Raw genomic sequence first — 22,153 nt, forward strand, 5'->3', positions numbered from 1 at the left:
AGGGAAGTCTTGAACCATCAAAACCTCTAAAGTGAGAGCCTGTGTATGCAGGTAGGCATAGCTGGGAGAAAATAGTCATTAATAGTGACGTATTAACACTGGCTTTGTGCGGTGGTTTGCTCAAATTTTGATCATTACATTGTTTATTCTAACCAAATTAGCTTTGAGCAACTAGTTTGGTTGTTTTTCCAACCAATCTATTCTTAGAATCTATCCAAACTTTATCCAGCTGACAGCATCTCTCCTTCAAAGACCCACATCTTGACTGAACACAGGTGCTCTGTTCGAAAACCTAGGACGCGTCCTTAGAAGGCCAGATTCGAAGGACGATTACGTCATAGCGCGGCGCCGAGGTCTGGTCGGATTCCAAGAGTCCTCGTTATGCGACCTTAAAATGCGTCCTTCTTTTTGCCCGATTTGAAGGACGGGTCCGATGTATCCTCGGTATCCTTGGTTTACATCAAAGACCCCTCACACCCCCACCATGGACTGTTCTCCCTGCTGCCCTCTGGAAAGAGGTTCCGCAGCATCCGCTGCAGATCCACCAGGTTGTGCAACAGCTTCTTCCCCACTGCCATCAGACTGTTGAACCTTTGATCCACAATCCGAACTCTGCACCTATTGCACATTATCGGGCATCAAATGCTGCTGAACTTTTAACTTTTAGCCCTTTAAATTGTTCATCTCATTGTATTTTTCAATAACGCATTTTTTGCACAAATGCCATTCTGCACTGAACCACTGCAACTTGCACACTGTCTCTTATCCTCTGCACTGTTCACACTTTGACCACTGCTGCACTTTTTGTATTTTTCTATAACTCGTGCCATTTGAAATATCAATGCAACGTTCATAAGCTGTATGTAACGCAATTTCGTTCTGTATGCACCCTGTGCATACAAAATGACAAATAAAGAAGTCTAAGTCTAAGTCTAAGTCTTACCCAGGATTCATTGCGAGACCAAGCAAGCCGGCTGCTCCGTGATGAGAGGTAAGGTTAATTGGCTCCGAACAGTGGCGAAAATTGGAAGTTCAGTTTAATATTATACAAGTCTGTGAATAGTTCCATCTGAAATGAATGAAAATAGTTGTTTTAATGGTTATAGAGTCAGATATGTGGCGGTAATGTTTGGTTTATCCAAAGGTTTTTATCTGTTACTGTGTAAATGGGTTTGGCTGTAATTTAAGGACAGATTCTAATAGATCTGCAGAGTGGGAACTATAAATCTGATAGGAGTTAAAAATTTTTTATTGCTGTTTTGCACAATATGCTTAACTAAGTATTTTTTGTTGTTGAATATTAGAGATTTTGCAGATATATTTTTATACATACATTGTTTAGATTTACTTATATATTTCTACCCCTTTTACAGAATAGAAAATTCCTTTATTGTCCCACAATGGGAAAATTTACAGCAGCAGAAAGATTATTGAAAATGGTCACACAAATGTGGACCTTAGAAAAATGTATAAGAATAACATAATAGGGAAGAGTTAAAATATAAACAATAAAATTCTGTAAAGTGTTTTAACAATATAAAACTGGAGAATAAATAACCAATATCCAGCTATGGACATTTTTACAGTAATGGATATTTGAAAATAGCAGCAACATCAGAGATGTGCAAAATGACAGCAGCAGGTTATTTAACTGACTAAGGTTTCCATCATTACATTTGCTTTTATTTGTTCCTGCTTGAAACCTTTATTCCACTCTAGATTATTGTTAATGTAGTCTTTGTTCACTTTATCATAAAAATAATTAAATAAACAAACACTTTTAAAAACTTCGGTATTCATTCTTTTCCTGCTTTGTGTGTCAACTTTCACGGTTGCTAAGCAACAGAGCATACGGCGGTAAAACCCGCCGAAGGGTTTTTTTTTTCTCAACTTTATTGTTTATAACATTAATTACATGTTTCAGTAGGAATCTCCATTTAGCGTTTTTACATGAAAAGAACGACGAGAAATTCCACTTAACTTTTGCAAGGCAAAGGAAGAGGGTACAATTAAATCAACAGAAAAAAATAATAAAATAACAGGCATTTATAATAAATCATAGTAAACCAATCTCCAAAAGGATATATACATGACATATGTAGAATTCAAAATCAACAATTAACAGAGACATACTTATTTAGGCAGTGAGACAAATCATGTTAACTTGAGTTAAAACACAAGAAATCGTGACATGTCGTTAGCTTTTGTATATGTCCATATTTGTCAGCTAACAAGGATAAAGATGAATAGAAGAATTTGAGTTCATTTTTAAAACATATAACTGAAGGTTCTTGATTTTTCCATTTACATACATGTATATGATATTTTCCCATACTCATGACAATATTGATCATGTCCGATAAATCTTTTGCAATATCATTTTTGTATGATAGTATGTGATTTATATTAAATGGTAACCCGCCGAAGGGTAGACCTGTTCGAAATCACAGCCAAAACACTTCCGGTCTCCTTATTTTCACGGACTTCGAAAGGATCCAGACCGCGTCCTTAGTGTCAAATCATAATCTTAAGAATGTGTAGGTATATTCCTATGCTGGATGTGGAGTTGATGGGGATACCAATTCTGGCAATATGAGATGAAAAAAAAAAACGCCTGATGTTAGAACAAAGACTGTTTATCGTGGATGAGGATTAGGGCCACTGAAAAATAAAAAAGTTGACTGATTTTGAATTTAATTTCATTTTAATATGGGAAAAAAATCTGAGAAAAAGTCAGAATTCTTAGAAAAAAGTCAGAATTCTGACTTTTTCCCATATTAAACTGAAATAAAATGTAAAAATCAGTTAACTTTTCTTTTGTTTTTCAGTTGCCCCAATCCTCCTCCGTAGTTTATTAAGTATAGTACAACATAGAGAAATTGTAAGTTAATATAAAACTCCAATGTAGATTTAAGTACTAAATTTCACATAGGAAAATTTTATTTTCCTTCTGGATATGGTCTTTAATAATTACACGTACACTCCATTTTCTATTTCATTTTTATTACAACAGTTTTCAACGGGATGCGAACATTTAGACTCAGTGAAAAGAGTTTTTTTCTAAGGAACGTGTAGAAACGAACAAGTTTTTGGCTTTCAGAGAAAGGAGCAGACACTGCTGTCACCGACCTGCTTTCAAGCAAACGCTCGTGTTTTTTTTTCCCTTTATCAGTATCACTGGCGATATTCTCCTATAACATGTGAAAGGAAAGAATAAAGCAGAAAAGCTCATCTTTCATAAACATTAAACCTTTCAAATTTCACGTTCAGTACATTGGTATATAGGCGGAGTGAACTCGGTCAGCTCTCCTTACTCCACGCGCGCTCCCGACGAGGGGATACAAATTTTCGCACTACACAGGTCAACCGTTGTTTTTTTTTCAGGGGGGCGGAACTTCCGTATTGAACTCGTCTATCTCTGCGTTTGATTGGCCGAGGTTCATGAATACCGGAAATACGTTTTGCAAGAGGGAATATTTCAAATCGCGAAGAAGAGGCGCTTCTGAGCAGCTGAGAGGAGTTTGACTATACAAACAATGCAGCGAGCTGGGTCAGTATCTTCTTATTTTGTTTTTTTAATTAAATATTTGCTCAATAAATTGTAACCGCGGTTAGATTGACTTTAGGAGCTCATTATAAGTTAAAGAAATGCCTGTTTTCCAGACACTGTTTTAGGGTTTTCATGTAAAGCAGAAATTAGCTACAAGACGTTAGCCACAGTTACGGTTGGTAATCTGTCAACTCTCCTCTGTAATCTCTGGGCTCGTCTTTAAGGCTTGATGTTTGAAAAAATGTTTAACCAGAAGCTATGGCTAGCTGTTCACGTTGATCTATCTACAGATTTTTCTCTATCGATGATAAGATCCGCCTAAGCTAACTAAATGAGAAAACCGTTTGCGGTCATTCATTCATTTACTTGTTTACTGCGGTAAAACTCATAAATTCCGCTGTATTTTCTTACTAGGCCTTTGATGATCAACATCCTAATGATCATGTAGCTTATTATCAGATCAATTGTTTGATAATAACTGCGTTGCTCTGTTGCAGAAAAGGGAAGACTCCTCGGAGGCCAAAAAAGCCATCCAACATAGAGAAAGATCCTGTTGGGGTATGTCACATTTACTATAAACCTCTAGAGTGGAGGTTTTCAGCAGGGGGTCCATGGAGCAGGGGTGTCAAAACTACACACATTTTTTACTAAAGTAGAAGTATAGATACTGCAGTTTAAAAGCACCCAACTTGACCTGTTTACTCAAGTAAAAGTGAAAAAGTATGTGCTCTAAAAACTACAGTATAAAAGTATAAAGTAACCTTTAAAAAAACAGCCAGATGCCACTATATGAATTGAAAGCTCAATTTTTGGACTTTTTCAAAAAATTCCTTGAGATAGGGCCAAGGATGAGGGAGGTCTTGTTGGTCTCCATCTCCCGTTACGCTCTCGCCTGTGTCCGATCTTTTTCTGAATCCTACATTGTAGCATGGCATAGACAATTCACGTTTGCAGTTTGAAGAACACCTGCTTGCTTCTGATGATTTCTTTTAGCTAACCAATGAGTGTTTGTGTTATATGACTCATCAAATTACACTAGTTTTCACTAGATGTGGATGGAGCCAGTGATCTGCAGTGGAGAAAGTACAGATACTTTTGTGAAAATGTAATGAGCAGATGTCAGAAGTAGGAAGAAAAATAAGTAATAGAGTAAAGTATAGATGCCTTAAAAGTGTACTTAAGTACAGTAAGGAAGTATTTGTACTTCGTTACTTGACACCTCTGTTCCACGGATGTACTACATGGGGGTCGTGGAAGTTTTGGTTGATTAAACCTTTTTTTTTTTATATTCCCCTGCATTTTTTTCCACTAATTGAAATGTCTTCAAATCCACATTAACTTGAATTCAACACACAGTAGTAAACAGATAAATGGAGGCAGAAGATGTCTTTCAGTCATCAATGCTCACATTCAGCGACACACAGGAGCTCTTTCAATCTGGGCACCGTTTCATTCACAACACCTGTCCCATCAACCAGGAATCAGAATCAGAAATACTTTAATAATCCCAGGGTGAAATTACTTTGCTTACATTACTCCATATGTAAGAGAGTGACTATAGGACCAGTTTGATAGAACACAATTTCATACAATATATATACATATAATTAGGGGATCCGCACTATACCTTGCCATCAGTTGGGGTCCTTGGCTTGGAAAACGTTGAAGACCCCTGCTCTAGAGGTTTACACGTACCAAGTTTAAACAGGCAGGTAATTTAGCACCTACTTTATCATTTTTGATTCACTTTCCTCTTTATCAAATTATAAAGCCTGAAAATCGTTATCTTGTCTTTTTTATAGTGAACGTGTAATTTTAAATACATCAAATTTACTGTATCTTGTACTGTATTCAGAAATCCAAATTTCAATTCATGTTTTGCCAGTAATGGAAAGGAAAAAAAAATAAAAAGAATATATCATAGAGTCGGTATATATTTACAAGAACAAAATTGTGCACCCATAAGGTACATAATCAAAATGTAATCTGAGAACTCTTCTGTTTTATATACAATAAGTAAAAAAAAAAAAAGGAAATGTATGGGCTATGTAATGTATATCGGAAGGATCTGGATCTGAAAAAATGCTTAGATTTGTTAGTTTAGCTGCAACCACAGTTCCCATGGCTGCTATTGTAATGTTTATATCATTGGGCATTGTCCAGTGAAAGAAGATGCTCATAGCAGAATTGCACTTGAGGCTTGTCTAAGATCTCAACTGATATTTTCACTGAAGTATTTACTGATATTATCACCGTCATTTGATTTTCTAATGACATCATCTGCCCTAAGTTTTTTTTTTTCTGTTAAGTGTGCTATTGGATAATATTTTATGGTCTTGTAAGGCATATACCTTAGCTGTAAGATAACAAGATTGCTTTAAAATGAAGAGGGGTAAAAATGGTAAATAAATAAAAAAAGCAAAAAGAATTGTCACCTTATGGTTGCTATTGAATTATCCGTTTAGGAATAATTTTATAGAAACATGTATGTTTTTGTTAAATGTCTGTTTTTCTAGGTTTACTGCCGCATACGTCCACTAAGTGGAGAAGATGAGGAATGCTGCGTTGAGATGATTAGCAGCTCCACCATTCAGCTGCATGCTCCTGATGGGCTGAAAGCCAACCGCAATGGTGAATATAAAGAGGTAAGCAGGTTGCATATGCGGCATATTATCTGTTATTGTCTGTTACACTCATTATCAGTAAATCTGCTAAATCGGGTCTGGACTGTATATCATATCGCAGTTGTGTTACTGTGTTGAGTTGTGATGTATTACATGGAAATGGCTGCCTGGATCCTCAAGTTCCAACATTCATCCTTTTGCGTATCCAAAATGATGATGATTGAAAAATGCATTGTGACCAAATGGTGATTACCTGCTGTCATGACGGTTATCTTTGCAACAGCACATTTTCATGTAGTTTCTGAGCAAAATTAGCAGCAATACTTTTGTGTTTAGGTTTTTTTTTTTGGTGAATAATTATTTTTCCACCTCTCTTTTGTAGATGCAGTACTCCTTTAAAAAGGTGTTTGGTATCAAGACTACTCAAACGGAGCTTTTTGAGGATGTTGCCAAGCCGCTCATAGAGGACCTCATTCACTGTAAAAATGGTATGTTAACTTGGATTTCAAAATAAATCTGCTAATTAAGCACTAGTCTTGTTTTTTTTTTTTTTTTTTTCCCAATTGTAAAATGTTTGCATAAGTCGAGTCATAGAGATATTTTCTTTTAAGAAAAAACAAAAAACAAAAAATTTTTATTATTAATATTTTTACCTAATCTAGTAAAAGTAATCTATAGTTTTGAGTTGTGCGAACATTAAATACCATTAGATGACAGCAAATGTTATCTGTTTTGATGAGTTTTCCAATTTCAGAGGCCATTATAACCACCTTCTCCTTTCCTGTGAAATGTGTGACTGTTCCCAGGTCTGCTTTTCACATACGGCGTAACAGGAAGTGGTAAAACGTACACCATGACTGGCTCACCTGGAGAAGGGGGACTCCTTCCTCGCTCTCTAGACATGCTCTTCAATAGCATTGGGCCTTTTCAGGCCAAAAGATATGTAAGATGAGTTGTGTTTTCTAGATTTGCTGACAAAGTTTGGGACAGATTTGTTTTAATGTATTTATCAATTCAGGTGTTTAAACCAGACGACAAAAATGGAATAGAGATTCAGAACCAGGTTGATGCTCTGCTGGAGAGGCAGAAGCGAGACAGCCAGGCATCGGTGCCCAAAACCCCATCATCAAGGTATAAATGGGCAGATATACTGTGCTCACCTCATTTTAAAGAATCAGTTATAAAGTTCGTCTGTTTTATTTGTTTAAGACAAAAGGCTGATCCAGAGTTTGCAGATATGATCAACCCAGATGAAGCATGTAAATCTGAAAGCGTGGATGAAGACTGCTGCTACAGTGTATTCGTTTCCTACATAGAGATCTACAACAACTATGTCTATGACCTCCTTGAAGATGCTCCATTTGATCCAATCAGACCAAAGTAAGACACAGTTGTACACATTAGTGCAAGTATGAAAAATGAGTTGTTTCTTTGATCAGTTGCATATGTGAGGGCCATTTGACAAAAACTACAAATCCATGATTTCGATAGGTGGCTTGATGGAAACACACCTGTTCGGAACAAAGATTTCATGTACGTGACACAATCGTACAGATTAGCATTAGAAACCACTTACTATTTCTTCTTAGATGTATCCTTTGTTGTAGCAAATATTTTACAGATTTCATTACTCCCATCCCTTGAACCCAATGTCTGGTCTTTAACTTGGATGTCGCCCAACTAGCCCAATGACATGTCTCTGGCTGTTGTCTCCTTTCATCTTCGCTCCCCCCTATTATTGATGAGATTTTGCTGAATGGCTTGAATGTTGCTGTGCATCTTTGGTTGAAAAAATTTCTGGATAGAAGTTGCTCTAACGTTGCTTCTACTGTTGGCTGTTCAGCTTACGCAGCTTGGCTTATTGAAGCAGTGAATTTTATTTATATAGCGCTGTATTATTTCACTAAGTTTGTGTAACTCATGTTGTTTGTTTTACCACCATCTTTCAGACCCCCTCAGTCAAAGATTCTCCGGGAAGATCAGAATCATAACATGTATGTGGCTGGCTGCACGGAACTTGAAGTCAAGTCCAAAGAAGAAGCTTTTGAAGTATTCTGGAAAGGTCACTGATGTTTTACTGTATCGCTGCATTGGATTGTGTGTTTTTACTCATTTTTTACACTCCGGTGTCCTTTTACAATCATTTCAATAATCTTAGCTGTTTTATAATTGTTCAGGACAAAAGAAGCGGCGGATCGCAAATACGCAGCTCAACCGTGAGTCCAGTCGCTCTCACAGTGTCTTCACGGTAAAGCTGGCCCAAGCACCTCTTGATGCTGATGGCGACTATATACTGCAGGTGACTGGCTTAAAGTCTTTTTTTATTTTAACAATATATCAAAACATACATTTTATGTATTATAATCTAGATTATATATACTATACATATTATATAAATGTAGCTCATCTCCTCCCACATATTATGACTTCCATCTCAAGTTAATGACTGTATTCACAGAATCCCAGAATCAATAAATGTTTGGATCAAGATGATGATCTGGATCATCGCCAAAATGTAATCATTTGCTAGTAACAATACGCACCTTCTCTGAAGATTTCAGCAAAATCCGTCCATGAGTTTCTTAGTAAACATAACCACCCGAAAACAGAGCAATTATTTATCAATATTTATCAGGATTAGGAGTCGTCATTTATATAATTATTGTGTTAAATTTCTAGTTGGAACAATTTTGATTTATCGTCAATCAATAGATTTAAATTAGATTCTTTCATTTTTGCGTTGAGCAATTGGCAAATTCAATAAATTAAGAGTGTTTTTAGTGTCAGTTTTAATAGTTTACAAGACGGTACCAAAAAATATAAGCCCTAGCATATCTGCTAGTGAAGATTCTCAGTCATCGAGGTCAAAGTCATTCCAAAAAAGTTAAACAATCCACTGGAGCTTGTTTCCAAGCCCGGAGACATTTCACTTCCCAACCAGAAAGCTTTTCCAATTCAAAATGTCAGAAATGGTGCTGAGTTCGAGGTTTTATACACTAGCCCAGCAAGCCCTTAATTTTGTAAAAAAAACAAACTAATTTCTAAACAAAAACAAGGGCTTGTTTGGCTACTGTATATAGCTTCAAACTCAATGCTATTTCTGACATTATAAATTGAAAAAGCTTCCTGGTTGGGAAGCAAATGATCTTCAGGCTTGGAAACAAGGTCCAGTGGATTGTTTTTAACGTTTTTTGGAAGCCCTAATATATCCTAATGGGATATTATGACCTGTGTTGGACAGATCTTTTTGGGCTTTAACGGTTATAGAAAGCTGAAACTTTATGTTGTTCAAACAGGACAAAAGTCAGGTGAATGTGAGCCAGCTGTGTCTAGTTGACCTGGCGGGCAGTGAGCGCACCAACAGAACCAGAGCAGAGGGGAGTCGCCTTCGAGAAGCGGGTCAGTTTTTCGCTTGTTCCCTTCAATGAAATGGCAGCTCCCGGCAAACAAAATGACAATTCTTTAAAATATTTGAATTTCAGGTAATATTAACCAGTCCTTGATGACTCTGCGGACATGTATGGAAGTTCTGCGTGAAAACCAGATGTTCGGAACAAATAGGGTTTGCATCTTCTCATTGAACCATACTACCCCTGTCTCTGGTTTACTGCCTTGCAGTGCAACCCTCATTCTTACAAGTTACTTTCTTTTATATTCGCTCTTTGATGTCCTCAGATGGTGCCATACCGGGACTCTAAAGTCACACACCTGTTTAAAAACTACTTTGACGGCGAAGGAAAGGTCAGGATGATTGTGTGTGTTAACCCCAAGGCTGAAGATTATGAAGAAACTTTGGTAGGTTTTTTCATTTGTATACAACACAACCCTATAAATGGCTTTGAGTCTATTGGGGGAAAAACTCACTACTATTTTGTACTTTTAGTATTAACTTACAAATGAATAAATTGGATTTAAAGGGATAGTTCGGGATTTTTGACATGAATCTGTATGGCATCCCCATCACCAGTGTCATGCAATCACACTGACTTACCCCTGGCAGCATCCTGTGAGCAGAGTTCTCGTCCAGCTTTGGTCAAGCCGAAAGTAGTCCGGCAGGTTTGCTAGATCCAGCGAAATAAAACGTTTCTCTTCCCAAAACATTATGTGTTCAAAAGAGCGATATTTTTGCATCCCAAAAACATTGTAGTGGAAAAAGTCACACGTCGTTATCACTTGGTCCTATTTTCTCTCTGTTCGTATCAGTGCGCGCCGTCATTCTGACAGCGAGCTCAACAACAGCCAGATGCATGTCTCGCTCCGCCTAGCTAGGAGCTAGGCGGAGCGAGACATGCATCTGGCTGTTTGTCAGGTTAGTAGGCCCTAGCTGTCAGGTCATGGTGTCGCGCGCACTGATACGAACAGAGAGAAAATAGGACCAAGTGATAACGACGTGTGACTTTTTCCACTACAATGTTTTTGGGATGCAAAAATATCGCTCTTTTGAACACATAATGTTTTGGGAAGAGAAACGTTTTATTTCGCTGGGTCTAGCAAACCTGCCGGACTACTTTCGGCTTGACCAAAGCTGGACGAGAACTCTGCTCACAGGATGCTGCCAGGGGTAAGTCAGTGTGATTGCATGACACTGGTGATGGGGATGCCATACAGATTCATGTCAAAAATCCCGAACTATCCCTTTAATTTGAACTGGATTTTGGGAACATAACAATGTATTTGAATAAAGGTTTGGCATTGTGTGTGTGCTGCAGCTGGTGATGCGCTTCGCTGAGATGACCCAGGAAGTAGAGGTGGCACGGCCTGTAGATCGTCCAATCTACGGCCTCGTGCCGGGACGGAGACAAAGAAACCAGGCCTTCAAAGATGAGCTGTCTCGCCGCTTGGAAGAAAGAGGAGGTCCAGTTAATGGAGGTAAGACACTTTACTGAGTCTGGCTCAATTATTTTCTTAGATGTTGGTTCAAGATCTGCTTAACACTAGAACTCCCAAGGCCGTCATTTTCACAGTTCGGAGATTTTTAAAGGGAAAGAACATTAAAATTAATCTTGTGTTGCTCATGTTTTTTTAATAAAGTTTACCTTGATCTCCCATAGCTGTCATTTTGAGGGCTCTATTAGTTGCATTGTAAATTCTTCCCACGGTTGATTGACGTTCGTTAGCAATCAACATTCTCATTCTACCTAGAACTCTTTGGCTAACATGGAAAAATGGCTTTCAGAAGAACTCTAACAGCTAAACAGGCTTTAGAAATCCTTCAAAAATATTGATGATAGCGATTCGGGGAGGGGGAAAGACCGATGAGGAGGCCCGGGTAGGAGGCCGCTCAGATTGTGACAGCGAATCCGAGGATGATCACCCAACCCCGGGAAAACACAGATGTATTGGTGATCCATCAGACAATAGTAAAAACTTTTGTTCAAGCGCTGCCCACACCTCAGCGGGTACACTCGGTGACCCCAAAGCCAAACCAGAGCCCGTAGTCTGCTATTATCACACACAGGTCGGGGTGGATGTGTTGGATCAGATAAGTGTGGGGGGAATCAATCAATAAAATATAAATAAAATTATAATTTCAAACTTTAAACCTGTGTAGAAAAACAGTCTGACTCTACGGATTTATTTTTAATAGAAAATTAGAACACAAACAATAATAGCATACAATAGAACCTTTGAAAAATATATATTTGACCTCTTTTAAGGTTTACATAGCCACAATGGGTTTATATCGCACATTAGAACCATCTCTGTTAATGACAGTGGGAGTTCTAGGAGGATCAGAATTCTGGGAGTCCTAGTGTTAAGCCGGGTATATACCAGGGTTCCCGCTGGTCCTTCAAAGGTCTTAAAAGGCATTTAATTCTTGAAAATAAAACTAAGGCCTTAATTGGTATTAAAATGTCTTAAATCAGTCTTTCGTAGGTCTTAATTTTTAAAACATCATAAATAGGATTATTTTTATTATGATTTATTTTTGTAATCTAAATAAAACATTAAAATTTACCTTTTTTTTTTTTTTTTTATAATGGCTCGCCATTATTGGTTCTGTCCCGATAGCAGAACCAATAAAAGCGTTGTTGCGGCCGGGACATTTGGGAGATGCACCATTTACTTTTTGTCTGGAAAATATGAGCAAGTGTAAATGTAACGAAAATTGGCTCCAGCCAAGAGTTTTCTCCATGGCTAAAACCAGGGAACATACATGAGGCACAGTGTATTTTGTGCAACAAGCGATTCAAGCTCGGAACAATGGAAATTAAGGCAGTGGAGTCGCACATGCGAAGTGCGAAACACAAAGCGTCGAAATCGAGTTACGGAGAAACAGCCGGTATTTCTCGGTTTTGTTCCAACCTTGTCTCTGCAGCGCCTCCACTTATCACCAAATCAAACATACTAAGAAAACCATACAAAGAAAAATAACTGCAAAAAGGACTTAGCACTGGTTATGTTGTGGCTTTAAAACAATTTTGTTTTGTTCTCTGCTAAAACAAAGTTTGTGAATTCAGTTAAATAATTATTAAATATATCTGTCATTTGTGTGTTTTTAGCTTTCTTCCTGTTTGGGAAGCTTTTCAAAATTTGAAACATTAGTGCAGTGGTTTATGTTAAAATAAACCTTTGGGTTAAGTTGTCGCAAGCAGGTTTTTCTTGTGTTTCTTGTGAATTTGGTCTTAAATTTTTATTTCAAGTGGCATTAAAAAGTCTTGAATTTAACTTGCCTTATGCTGTAGGAACCCTGTATGCTTTACAATTTTTTTGCCCTTTTCAGGTCGATTTTCCAGTCGTGCGAGAATTTTTTAGCCTCATGTTTACGTCCTGCGTCGTGTAGTATACAGGGGGTAAGGAAGGGCGATTAGCCTCTCACAACGACCTCCCGATCAGGAATCGTAAATTCGGGAGAAAACATGTTTGAACTTCAGTTGGCCACCGTAAGATTGCCAGATTGATGAGTCTGGCCAGCGCCATCTCTTGGCGCTCAGTCTGACGTGTGATTTTTAGACGTACATCAGAGAGTGGGGTCGCACAGTGTGAGAAGATGCATCGTGAGCTGTGATCTTTTAAACCCTGTGGTTTTGTCGTACAGTTTGAGCTGTAGTTGTGTGTAACGATTGAAATATCCACAGTGTACGCCTGGCTTAAGGAGAACCACGCCACTGACAACCCTAGATGAAAATGCATATTTGAAGTCTTCAAATTCTATTGTTTGTCTGTACTTGAGTCAAGAGGACAGTAAACATTTTGCACCCCCATTTTATGAAAAGTAAAGCACAAAACCAACCCTTTATTACTACTTCTACTCAACTGTTTGTGTTATTTTCTCTCATACAGAGGACCCAGTTCTGTTGAACCAGCTGATAGAAAGCCTCCCACCTCTGCCTCCCTGTGAGCTCTCAGACCCCTCTGATGATCAGACATTGCCCCGTATGATTGAGGTCCTGGAAAGACGGCACCATATTCGTCAGATGATTACAGAGCAGTTCAATCAGACTGGTATGATTTCTTTTTCTTCCTTGTTGATCCTCATATAATTGTTACTGTTCATAATAGGCTTGTCCCGATCCGATGCGTGGATCGGATCGGGACGCCGATATTGGCAAAAAAATGCGTATCGGCAAAGCATGTAAAATGCCGATCCAGACTGCCGATCCAGTTTTTAAAAAAAAATCGGGTCCGTATTTTCCAGTTTCGCCAATTGAAACGATCCATTCCACTATTTTGCGCCAGTGTTTCCCTGTTTTGCATTTTTATTAAAACTTACAGTAATACTTGCACCTTTAACTGTTTACGGTTTTACTGTTCACTGTGCAATTTCAGATTGCTATTCATAATTTTGTCCAGTTTGTGTTTATCTCTTAATAAACAGGTAAGTTTGTTGTTACCAAGCATTGTGTTTTATTCAATCTCACCTAATTTAGCTGGCTAGATGTTATCAAGAGTACTAAAACCCTTTTCAACATGAGTCTTACAACTAAGGCTAAATACTTTAACTTAAACTTAAATACATGCTCGGATAGGCTGGTATCGGCCAGTATCGGTATCGGATCGGAAGTCCAAAAACAATATCGGTATCAGATCGGAAGTGCAAAAACCTGGATCGGGACATCTCTAGTTCATAAAAGTAAAACTGTCGACATAACCCAGGAAGTTCTAAACAGAAAACGATGTCTAGATGAGTTTCGTATTTAAAAAAATTTTTTTTCTTTCTTTCAGCAAATGCAATGAAGTCCATGCTTCAGCAGTTTGACAGTCAGATTCATTCTAAGGAGACGGTGCTTTTTGATCAGCGAAGCAAACTGGGCGAGAAAGACAAAGTCATCATCAACCAAAAGACTGAGATTGAACGATTAGAAAAGAAATCCAAGACTTTGGAGTACAAGGTTACGATTCCTTTCCTCTAATTTGTGGAAATTAATTAAGATACAGTCAGGTTTAGTTTTCTCACGCTTGCATTCGTCCTTCTCAGATCGATATCCTGCAGAAAACGACCGAGATGTATGAGCAGGACAAACGCTCCCTTCAGCAAGAACTGGAGAGCAGAGAGCAGCGTCTGCAAAAGGAATTGGCAGAGAGGAGACGCATGGAGCAGCGCATGCAGGGCATGGTGACAGATACCAAAATGAAATGGGAGAAGGAGTGTGTAAGTGGAAGAATACAGATGCACACAATAAACTTTATTATTAATAGAGCTATCTGAACTTACCCTTTAGGGCCATGTATGAACTCCAAAAGAGGTTGTTTTTTTTTTGTGACATAACTGCCAAATGAAAAATTGGAAGCAAATTTAGTTTATTGTTTAAAATATTTTCTGCAGTAACAAAATCTCACTGTTAGGATGCCGTCTGAGCATAAAAGATGTTTCAGTTTTACCATCCTGCTTATCCACCACTGGTTCTTGACTTGGCTCCGCTTATGTACTCCGATTATTCTATAACCTGCCTGTAACTATTTGCAAAGAGCTATGAAGATCAACACACAGCTTCCCTCGTCATACTCATTTGCAAGAGTCTGTAATAATCTAATTAGAAGTTCATAGATTTTACTGCAGAAGTAGATGCTTAAGATCAGCTTTGAGACAGTAATGGATAACTGGAGGGAAAGTTGGTTTACTTTGTTTAATTATATCCATCCATCCATTTTCCATCATGCTTTATCCCAGCTTGGGTCGCGACGGGCGCTGGTGCCCATCTCCAGCTGTTTATTTAATTATATATGCAATATAATTAGAATTTAAGAAAAAACTATTTTGAAATTGCAGAGACACTCAATTTCATTGCACTTTATTTAGTAAGAGTGAGACACTAAATTTACCAATCCAGCACTTTAGGTGGCAGTAGAACGCTTGAAGTGGGTTTGTTGTCAAACAGAAAGGTAGAGAGAATTGCAACTAACACACAGATCCATGAATGATAGTAGGAGTAAGCATTTTTCTTTAGGAACAAGATTGCAACAACGGAATCTGTGCAAGCAGACTTTCAAAGCTGAAAACCTGAGATGAGCAAGCTTGGGGTTAGTGCAAAGGAAAATCGAAATAAAATCACAGTTTTGGTAAAAAATAATCACAATTTAGTTTTTTTTGCAAAATCATTCAAACCTTGATCAGACTTCTTAAAATTTTCTACGATTTAATGCTACGCCAAATTTACTTCAAGGGGTTTTACTCTTGTTTTCTGTGGTGCTATCAAATACTAAAGGCAGTGTACATCAGAAGCCCGGCCTTGTGTTAAAAACTATGTTCCATGGTGTAGGAATCCTCTACGATTTAAAGAAACATAAAGTTGCAGTTTTTTTTTTTTTTTTATCGGCGTCTGTCAATGCTTTACGCTTTTAGATACTCAAAAGTAGGAAGTAAGAAGATTATATTTTTTTTACAGGCTTTAAAAGCGCACGCCGCTGACTAGGGATGCACAATATATCGTCATTAATATCAGTACTGGCCAATGTTGGTCACTTCTAAGCATTGGTATAGGCCAGATAAGTACAACTGGGCCGATATTGATGAATAATATTTATATCTATGTAGTTGCTGCTTTAGTTTGTTAGGGTGAGGGGAGGGTATCGGTCATGTTTGTTTGGTCATGTGACAGTAATTGTGATGCTGCTCAGGGGTGTACATGTTTAACTGAAGCGGAGAAGCATTGTTCGGTCTTTCATTGAGTCCAAAGGTCAGGGGAATATTTGATATCTCTAAATATCAGCTATAACTGCAATAATGTTATTGGACATCAAAATTCGGCAAGATTTTTATATCAGAACATCTGTATCTCTGACCTGTATTAGAATAGTCCACCAGAGCGCGTGCTGTCGGTTCTCATGTTAGAATTTCCTAATTTTGATACTCTTAATAAATGCAGATACAGACTCTAATCCCTAATTGGGTCCAATTAAATTGAAAAACTGGCTGATATGGATTTGAATCTATTGATTGATGCATCTCTAGTTAAAAAGCTCCGCTTAATGTTCCCTCTTCAGTTTAATATCAGGTCACTAATATACCAGCATTATTAAAATTTAACGTTTGGAGATTATTTTGAATATTAAAAAGAGCAAACTGAACGCGGCCTGTTTGTATTTTTCTTACTAGGAGAGGCGAGTTAATGCCAAGCAGCTAGAGATGCAAAACAAGTTGTGGGTGAAGGACGAGAAGCTGAAGCAGTTAAAAGCCATAGTGACGGAGAACGGCGGCCCTGGCAGTGGCCCCACAGAACCGCCAGTGAAACCCGATAGACCGTCCAGAGAGAGAGATCGACACGTTGCGCAGAAGCGGTCGGCGTCTCCGACACCTCTCTCTGTAAGCTTTTTATTTCACACTCCAGCCTGTCCGTCCTGTGTGACTTAATTAATCTCTATTAACTCTATACAATGTGGGCATATTGCATGCCACTAATAACTTTTGTGATCCAGTTAATTGAGATAATCTGCTGTCCACACCAGCTGCTGCTTTTGTAAGTTTGTTTTATGTATTTCTGTCTTCCTTCAGTTCATAACATTTACCACAATTTGCCCCATTCCTTGATTACTTTACAGGACTTAGGCCAAACACCTCTGAACCAAAACCGAGCCAGTGTTAGGGAAGTTCAGGACCCTTTCCCCACCTCCACTCCCTCCTCAGCCTTTCCCTCCGTAGCTACCTGCATCTCAGATTGGGAGCAGAGGTTCCCTGTAGACTCAGGCAGCCAGTACAGGCAACCAGGAACGCCCCAGTTTGGCAGCAGGACTCCCGCCCCATGCCACAGTGCAAGCAGCGTGGGTCGCAGGAGAGGCCAGCGCTGGGCCCCAGAGACTGAGGCTCCTGCTACAACTTCTGTCTATGAGCTTGACAAAGAGGCAGGCACAAGGGTTAGTGTGTTGGTAGACAAAATGTTCAGCTCTTCGCTTCAAACCTGTAGTGTAAACCTTTTCTCCGTGTAGCGCCTTTGTATGTGCTTGTTTAGTGATGCTTCAAGTAGAAACATGGTTGTAGTCTAGAATTTTCTATTTTCTGCTCTTAGACAGATCTTTTAAGCTTTCCCTGTTTCCCTTAAATATGCCTTCTTTACTCCTTCTGCTTGCTGCATTCCAGAATAGTTTCCTTTTTCATTTTATTTCATGCTTTACTTGCGCCACCTTTCTAACATAAAACTTAGAATAAAATAGGCATTTATCTGATAAGTTGTAATAGTAGCATCTCTAGTGCTCCTTTTTGGAGTGTACTGCCAAAAAAATAAAGTCTAGAGCTTTGCTTTTAAGTCTTTGTAAGAAGTTTTGTAAGTAATGAGAAGAATTTAATCTTCCTCCTATAACTGAATGTAAAAGGAATAGGGGGATTGGGTCTTTCCAAACCTCAAATTTCTCCTTTGATAATAAGGATCGCATTATTAATATCCCAGATGATCATTTAAGTGAAATACATTTTTGGGCTATTATGTTCCATGAATTCACAGTTTGCATGTAAATGATGTTTGTGTTGGTGATTGGAGGAGACTGTCAGAGATGCTCAAACAGAGAATAATTGGCCAAGATGCGAAGGGTCACATAGTAAGAAGAGCACAGAACAAAAAAAATGGGCAAAGTACAGATTTATTTTTATCTTATGTTATCATTACCAGAATAGATTGGATAGGTTCTGGTATTTTCAGCTCTGTAGTATGCAGAAATGGTTCCATTCAGGCTTTGAGTGATGGCAAAATCAAATGGGTTGATGTTCTCTCTGAAAAACAAAAAACAGGAAAAAAGTAATTTGTGTTTATTTTCAGCCGTCTACTTAAGTAAAGTTAATGTAAGAAACACTACAGGGTTTTTGAAATAAACTGTGACCTTTACTGGACCTTTCCAGACCAGAGTAACCATTGTATATAGGGGCAGGTTTCACCATCAACACATAAAACCAATGGAGTCGAGCTTAAATTTTTGTAGCCATTTCAGTGCTGTGAAAGTGTTCACTTACAGATTTCAGGACTGAAACAATAAAAAAATTAAAATAAATATATAAGACATTTCATATGTCTTATTAATAAAGAATATTTTGTTTGAATCGTGTGAAAAAGTTGTGGAAATCTCAAAGGGAGTGAATACTTCACAGCACTCGAAGTAGTTTTATATATTGAAACAACTTCTCTGTATTTAAGCAAATACAAACATCTCATGAAGTTAAGTAAATGTCATGTCAGATTGATTTCTAACATGCAGAACAGATGAAACCTTTTATCTGTTTGATAAAATGAAAGAATGCATGTATTATTTTAACAATGTTTTCTCTTTACCCATCACCCCATGAATCTGTTCCAAATCACACTAAACGTATTTCTATCAGCAGTTGCTTATTAGCACTTGGCTTGTGTCCCTTTGCATGCTGTTCATCATAAAGTTCAGTGATCCTGTTTCTCAGCTACATTTCGTCATAACACGCATGCTGACTCTCACTCTGTTGGGCTATTTCTTGTGAAGAGAGAACTGTATTGCTGTACAGCCTGCTGATATACATATAAAAAAAAATTCAAAAATCTCTGGAAAAAATAAAATTGGAATTTTTCTCGCTTCCAGCAATACATGTCTTTTCACAAGAAGCCAAACCTTATTTAACAATCAATCTTCCCTACTAATCACACCACACCTTCAAAAAGGACCAAATGTAAATAACTTCCTGATTTTTGTTTCTCACTTTGGGATCATCAGACGGTTCCTCCAGTTCGTCCAATGCACAGGCGCTCACGCTCTGCGGGTGGGGAGAAATGGGTAGACCACAAACCTCCCACTAATTTGGATCTAGACACTGTATTGCAGCCAATCTTACCCAATGCGATCAAGGTGTCGACCCCGAACGAGAAAGCTCTGTCTAAATGCCACAAATATGTGCTTAGACACCAAGAGCTTGCCTCTGACGGGGAGATCGAGACCAAATTGATAAAGGTAAAACTATTTGATTTCTTAACTTTTCTGTGTATGGATTTGATAATTTAACCTTTCCACATCTGGTAAAGCGTTTATTTTATGATGTTGTAATTTGATTTCATAATTGGCCTGATCTGCCTATTTTACCTTTTGTTTAGCATTTGATAGTGATAGCTTTGTTGTTGTGTCAACAGGGAAATGTTTTTAAGACCAGAGGAGGAGGACAAGCTGTGCAGTTTACTGATATTGAGACTCTAAAGCAAGAGTGCCCAACAGCCCCCAGGTAAAGTGTTTGAGCAAATCTTACAGTTAAGAAAGTTTTTATGTTTGTTGGATTATTACTGATATTTTATATAGTTTTATAACAGAAGTTGGAATAAAATGAATTGAATGTTTTCTTTTGACTTCTAAGTAACTTATGTTTAAACAGATCATTACCATCTTGCAAATTTTCCTCTCATATCAGATGGTCTTTTATTCATGAACACATTTACATTATTCCAATATCAATTTTTGCATAAATGTATGGTGCAAAAAAAAAATATATATATATTTTATTCCCCAACTTGTAACTCTTACCATATATAAGACAAATTTGTTTTAAAAGCTGTTAATCAAATATTCACTGTGTTAAATTGGTGAATTTAAACAAACTCAACTTTTGTATAATTCTTTTCATCGTTTAAATAATCCATTTGACATTTACTGCTTTTTACTCTGTTCAAACTCTAACTCAAATACTTTTTTTGGGGGGCGGGGTTTAGCCGGAAAAGGCGATCAGGCTCTGGAGAGGGACCAACAGACTTCAATGAAAACAGGGTATGCTTATTTTCATTAAAGTTCTTATATATTTTGTTACATAATCACATATTTCATAATATCTATACCATATTTTGTTTTATATTTCCAATCATATATAATTTCTTCCCCTTTAGGCTCCAGTGGCAAACGCAAGTTCTGCTCAAGGCTATCAGAAGTAAGCAAAACAAGGCACAGATTTTACGCTTATGTTGTCTCAGTTAAAGCTAAAACTTGCTTTATGTTTTCTGTTTTTTTCAGGCGCAGAAGACCTTAAGATTAAGCAAAAAACTCTGGTAACGGTTTTCTGTCAAATCAGTAAAAGGAGGAACTATGCAGCTGACAGTCTATTCCTGATCATATCAAACCTTACTGTGGTGCAATCATAATTTAATCATTGCCTATTGATAGCAAGTGTTTTTTTTTTTTTTTTTTCTCTGTGATCTTTGGGTATTTCCATCAAATAAGTGTTTTTTTTTTTTTTCTGTTTTTTTTTTTTTTATGCTAGAATCCTTCCTGACTGAAAGGAGATAAATGATCACATGTGGTCAAGCTGATAGATATAGTTTATCGTATCTTTCATCTACTTTATGCTGCCACCCAAAGTATGTGTTGTGGAACTTTATTTTTATGTCTTTGCTTTTTTTTTTTTTTGCGTTGTTTGTATTCATCTCACATTGTGTAAGTATATATGTGATCACAAAAAATAGCTTTTAGGATTTGCAGCATTTAGACCTGAGAATGTAAATGCTGGGCTGTCATGAAGTGGTGCTGACCACCTGTAAATATGCTTTGTAACTTTACCAGAACAAGTGTAGCACACTAGATGTTTTGGTGGCATTAAATTTATTTAGACACCATATTGTGATTGCTTATTTGTCCACAAAGATAAGTTATTATCTGGGCTATAGCTATGGGTGAATCTTTAAGAGGCTGTGAAGCACAGTTTGGGGAAAATTCTAGCGGTGTGTTTATAAAAAAAAAACTAAACAAACAAAAAAAAAGTGAAGCTGAGAGCACTACACAATATCCGAATTCAAATGGGATTTTTTATTTTCTTTCGAATTAACTTTTTTTTTTTTTTTTGCTGAGTCTCTGCCACTGTATCCTCTTAAATGGTGGTTTCCAACTTTATAACACTAAGTAAGCTTTACACCTTCATAAAATGTTTTCATGAATGACAGCTCTGTCATGGCCCGAGGGGTTCTGTAACGCTGTGTTGCATTCATTGACACCAAGCACCTTTGAGCAGCCTGCTGTATGGCATACGCCATTTTCCCTCTTTCCTCATTTGTTGATGGACGTCTTAAAGGAAAAGTGCAGTCACATTCAGAATACAAACTTCTGAAAGTAATTTAAGTATGAAATTATTACATACTGTTTAATAAATTATGTGTTTTTAATTAAGAGTGATTTTCATTTGAATTGTGCTTTACTGGAGACATCCATGTTTGTCAGAACACTACTGCCACCTACAGGTTTGTGATGTCACTGTGTGGTATTGGCTGTTCAGCAAGTCCCAGTGCTGTATCTGGTGTTTGTTATAACGTGCTGATATCCAGGCCATCTTGAAAACATTCTTCCAAATGTTGGCTACATATTACATGTTTTTTCGATGGCAAATCCTCCCTCTACAAATTGGCAATCCTACGACGAACCCGTCCGTGGAGGATCATGAATCAGAAAGGTGAAATAACTACATTTTTTTCACTTTTACCTGATGTTTTACAACGTCCATGTGCCTTGCACATGGGCATTGTCAGTTTAACTATACAGGGTTTTCGCGGGTCATTAAAAATCAATTAAAAGTCATTTAATTATTATTTTTTAATTAAGGCCCCAATTGGCATTAAAATTC

The 22,153-nt window shown here is 37.6% G+C and overlaps 1 protein-coding gene across 5 annotated transcripts; it reads left to right on the forward strand.

Moving 5' to 3' along the window:
- Positions 1–3,454: 3,454 nt before the first annotated feature.
- Positions 3,455–21,155, forward strand: LOC119782322 (kinesin-like protein KIF23). Of its 5 annotated transcripts, XM_038283248.1 has the most exons (24): positions 3,455–3,550; positions 4,048–4,108; positions 6,067–6,195; positions 6,557–6,662; positions 6,981–7,117; positions 7,193–7,305; positions 7,384–7,554; positions 7,666–7,707; positions 8,124–8,236; positions 8,352–8,473; positions 9,471–9,573; positions 9,657–9,736; positions 9,850–9,969; positions 10,884–11,043; positions 13,459–13,620; positions 14,341–14,507; positions 14,594–14,767; positions 16,712–16,918; positions 17,155–17,466; positions 19,282–19,515; positions 19,692–19,780; positions 20,262–20,316; positions 20,433–20,473; positions 20,557–21,155. In XM_038283248.1, exons 1-24 carry the CDS (start codon positions 3,537–3,539, stop codon positions 20,570–20,572), a joined length of 2,928 nt encoding a protein of 975 aa, XP_038139176.1. In that variant the 5' UTR covers positions 3,455–3,536; the 3' UTR covers positions 20,573–21,155. The 5 variants fall into 5 exon arrangements, with proteins under 5 accessions (XP_038139176.1, XP_038139178.1, XP_038139177.1 ...); XM_038283250.1 differs by lacking the exon at positions 17,155–17,466; XM_038283249.1 differs by lacking the exon at positions 7,666–7,707.
- The last annotated feature ends 998 nt before the right edge of the window (positions 21,156–22,153 follow it).

This window comes from Cyprinodon tularosa, unplaced genomic scaffold (assembly GCF_016077235.1).
Source record: "Cyprinodon tularosa strain WSP-4 unplaced genomic scaffold, ASM1607723v1 ctg191, whole genome shotgun sequence".
NCBI lineage: Eukaryota > Metazoa > Chordata > Actinopteri > Cyprinodontiformes > Cyprinodontidae > Cyprinodon > Cyprinodon tularosa.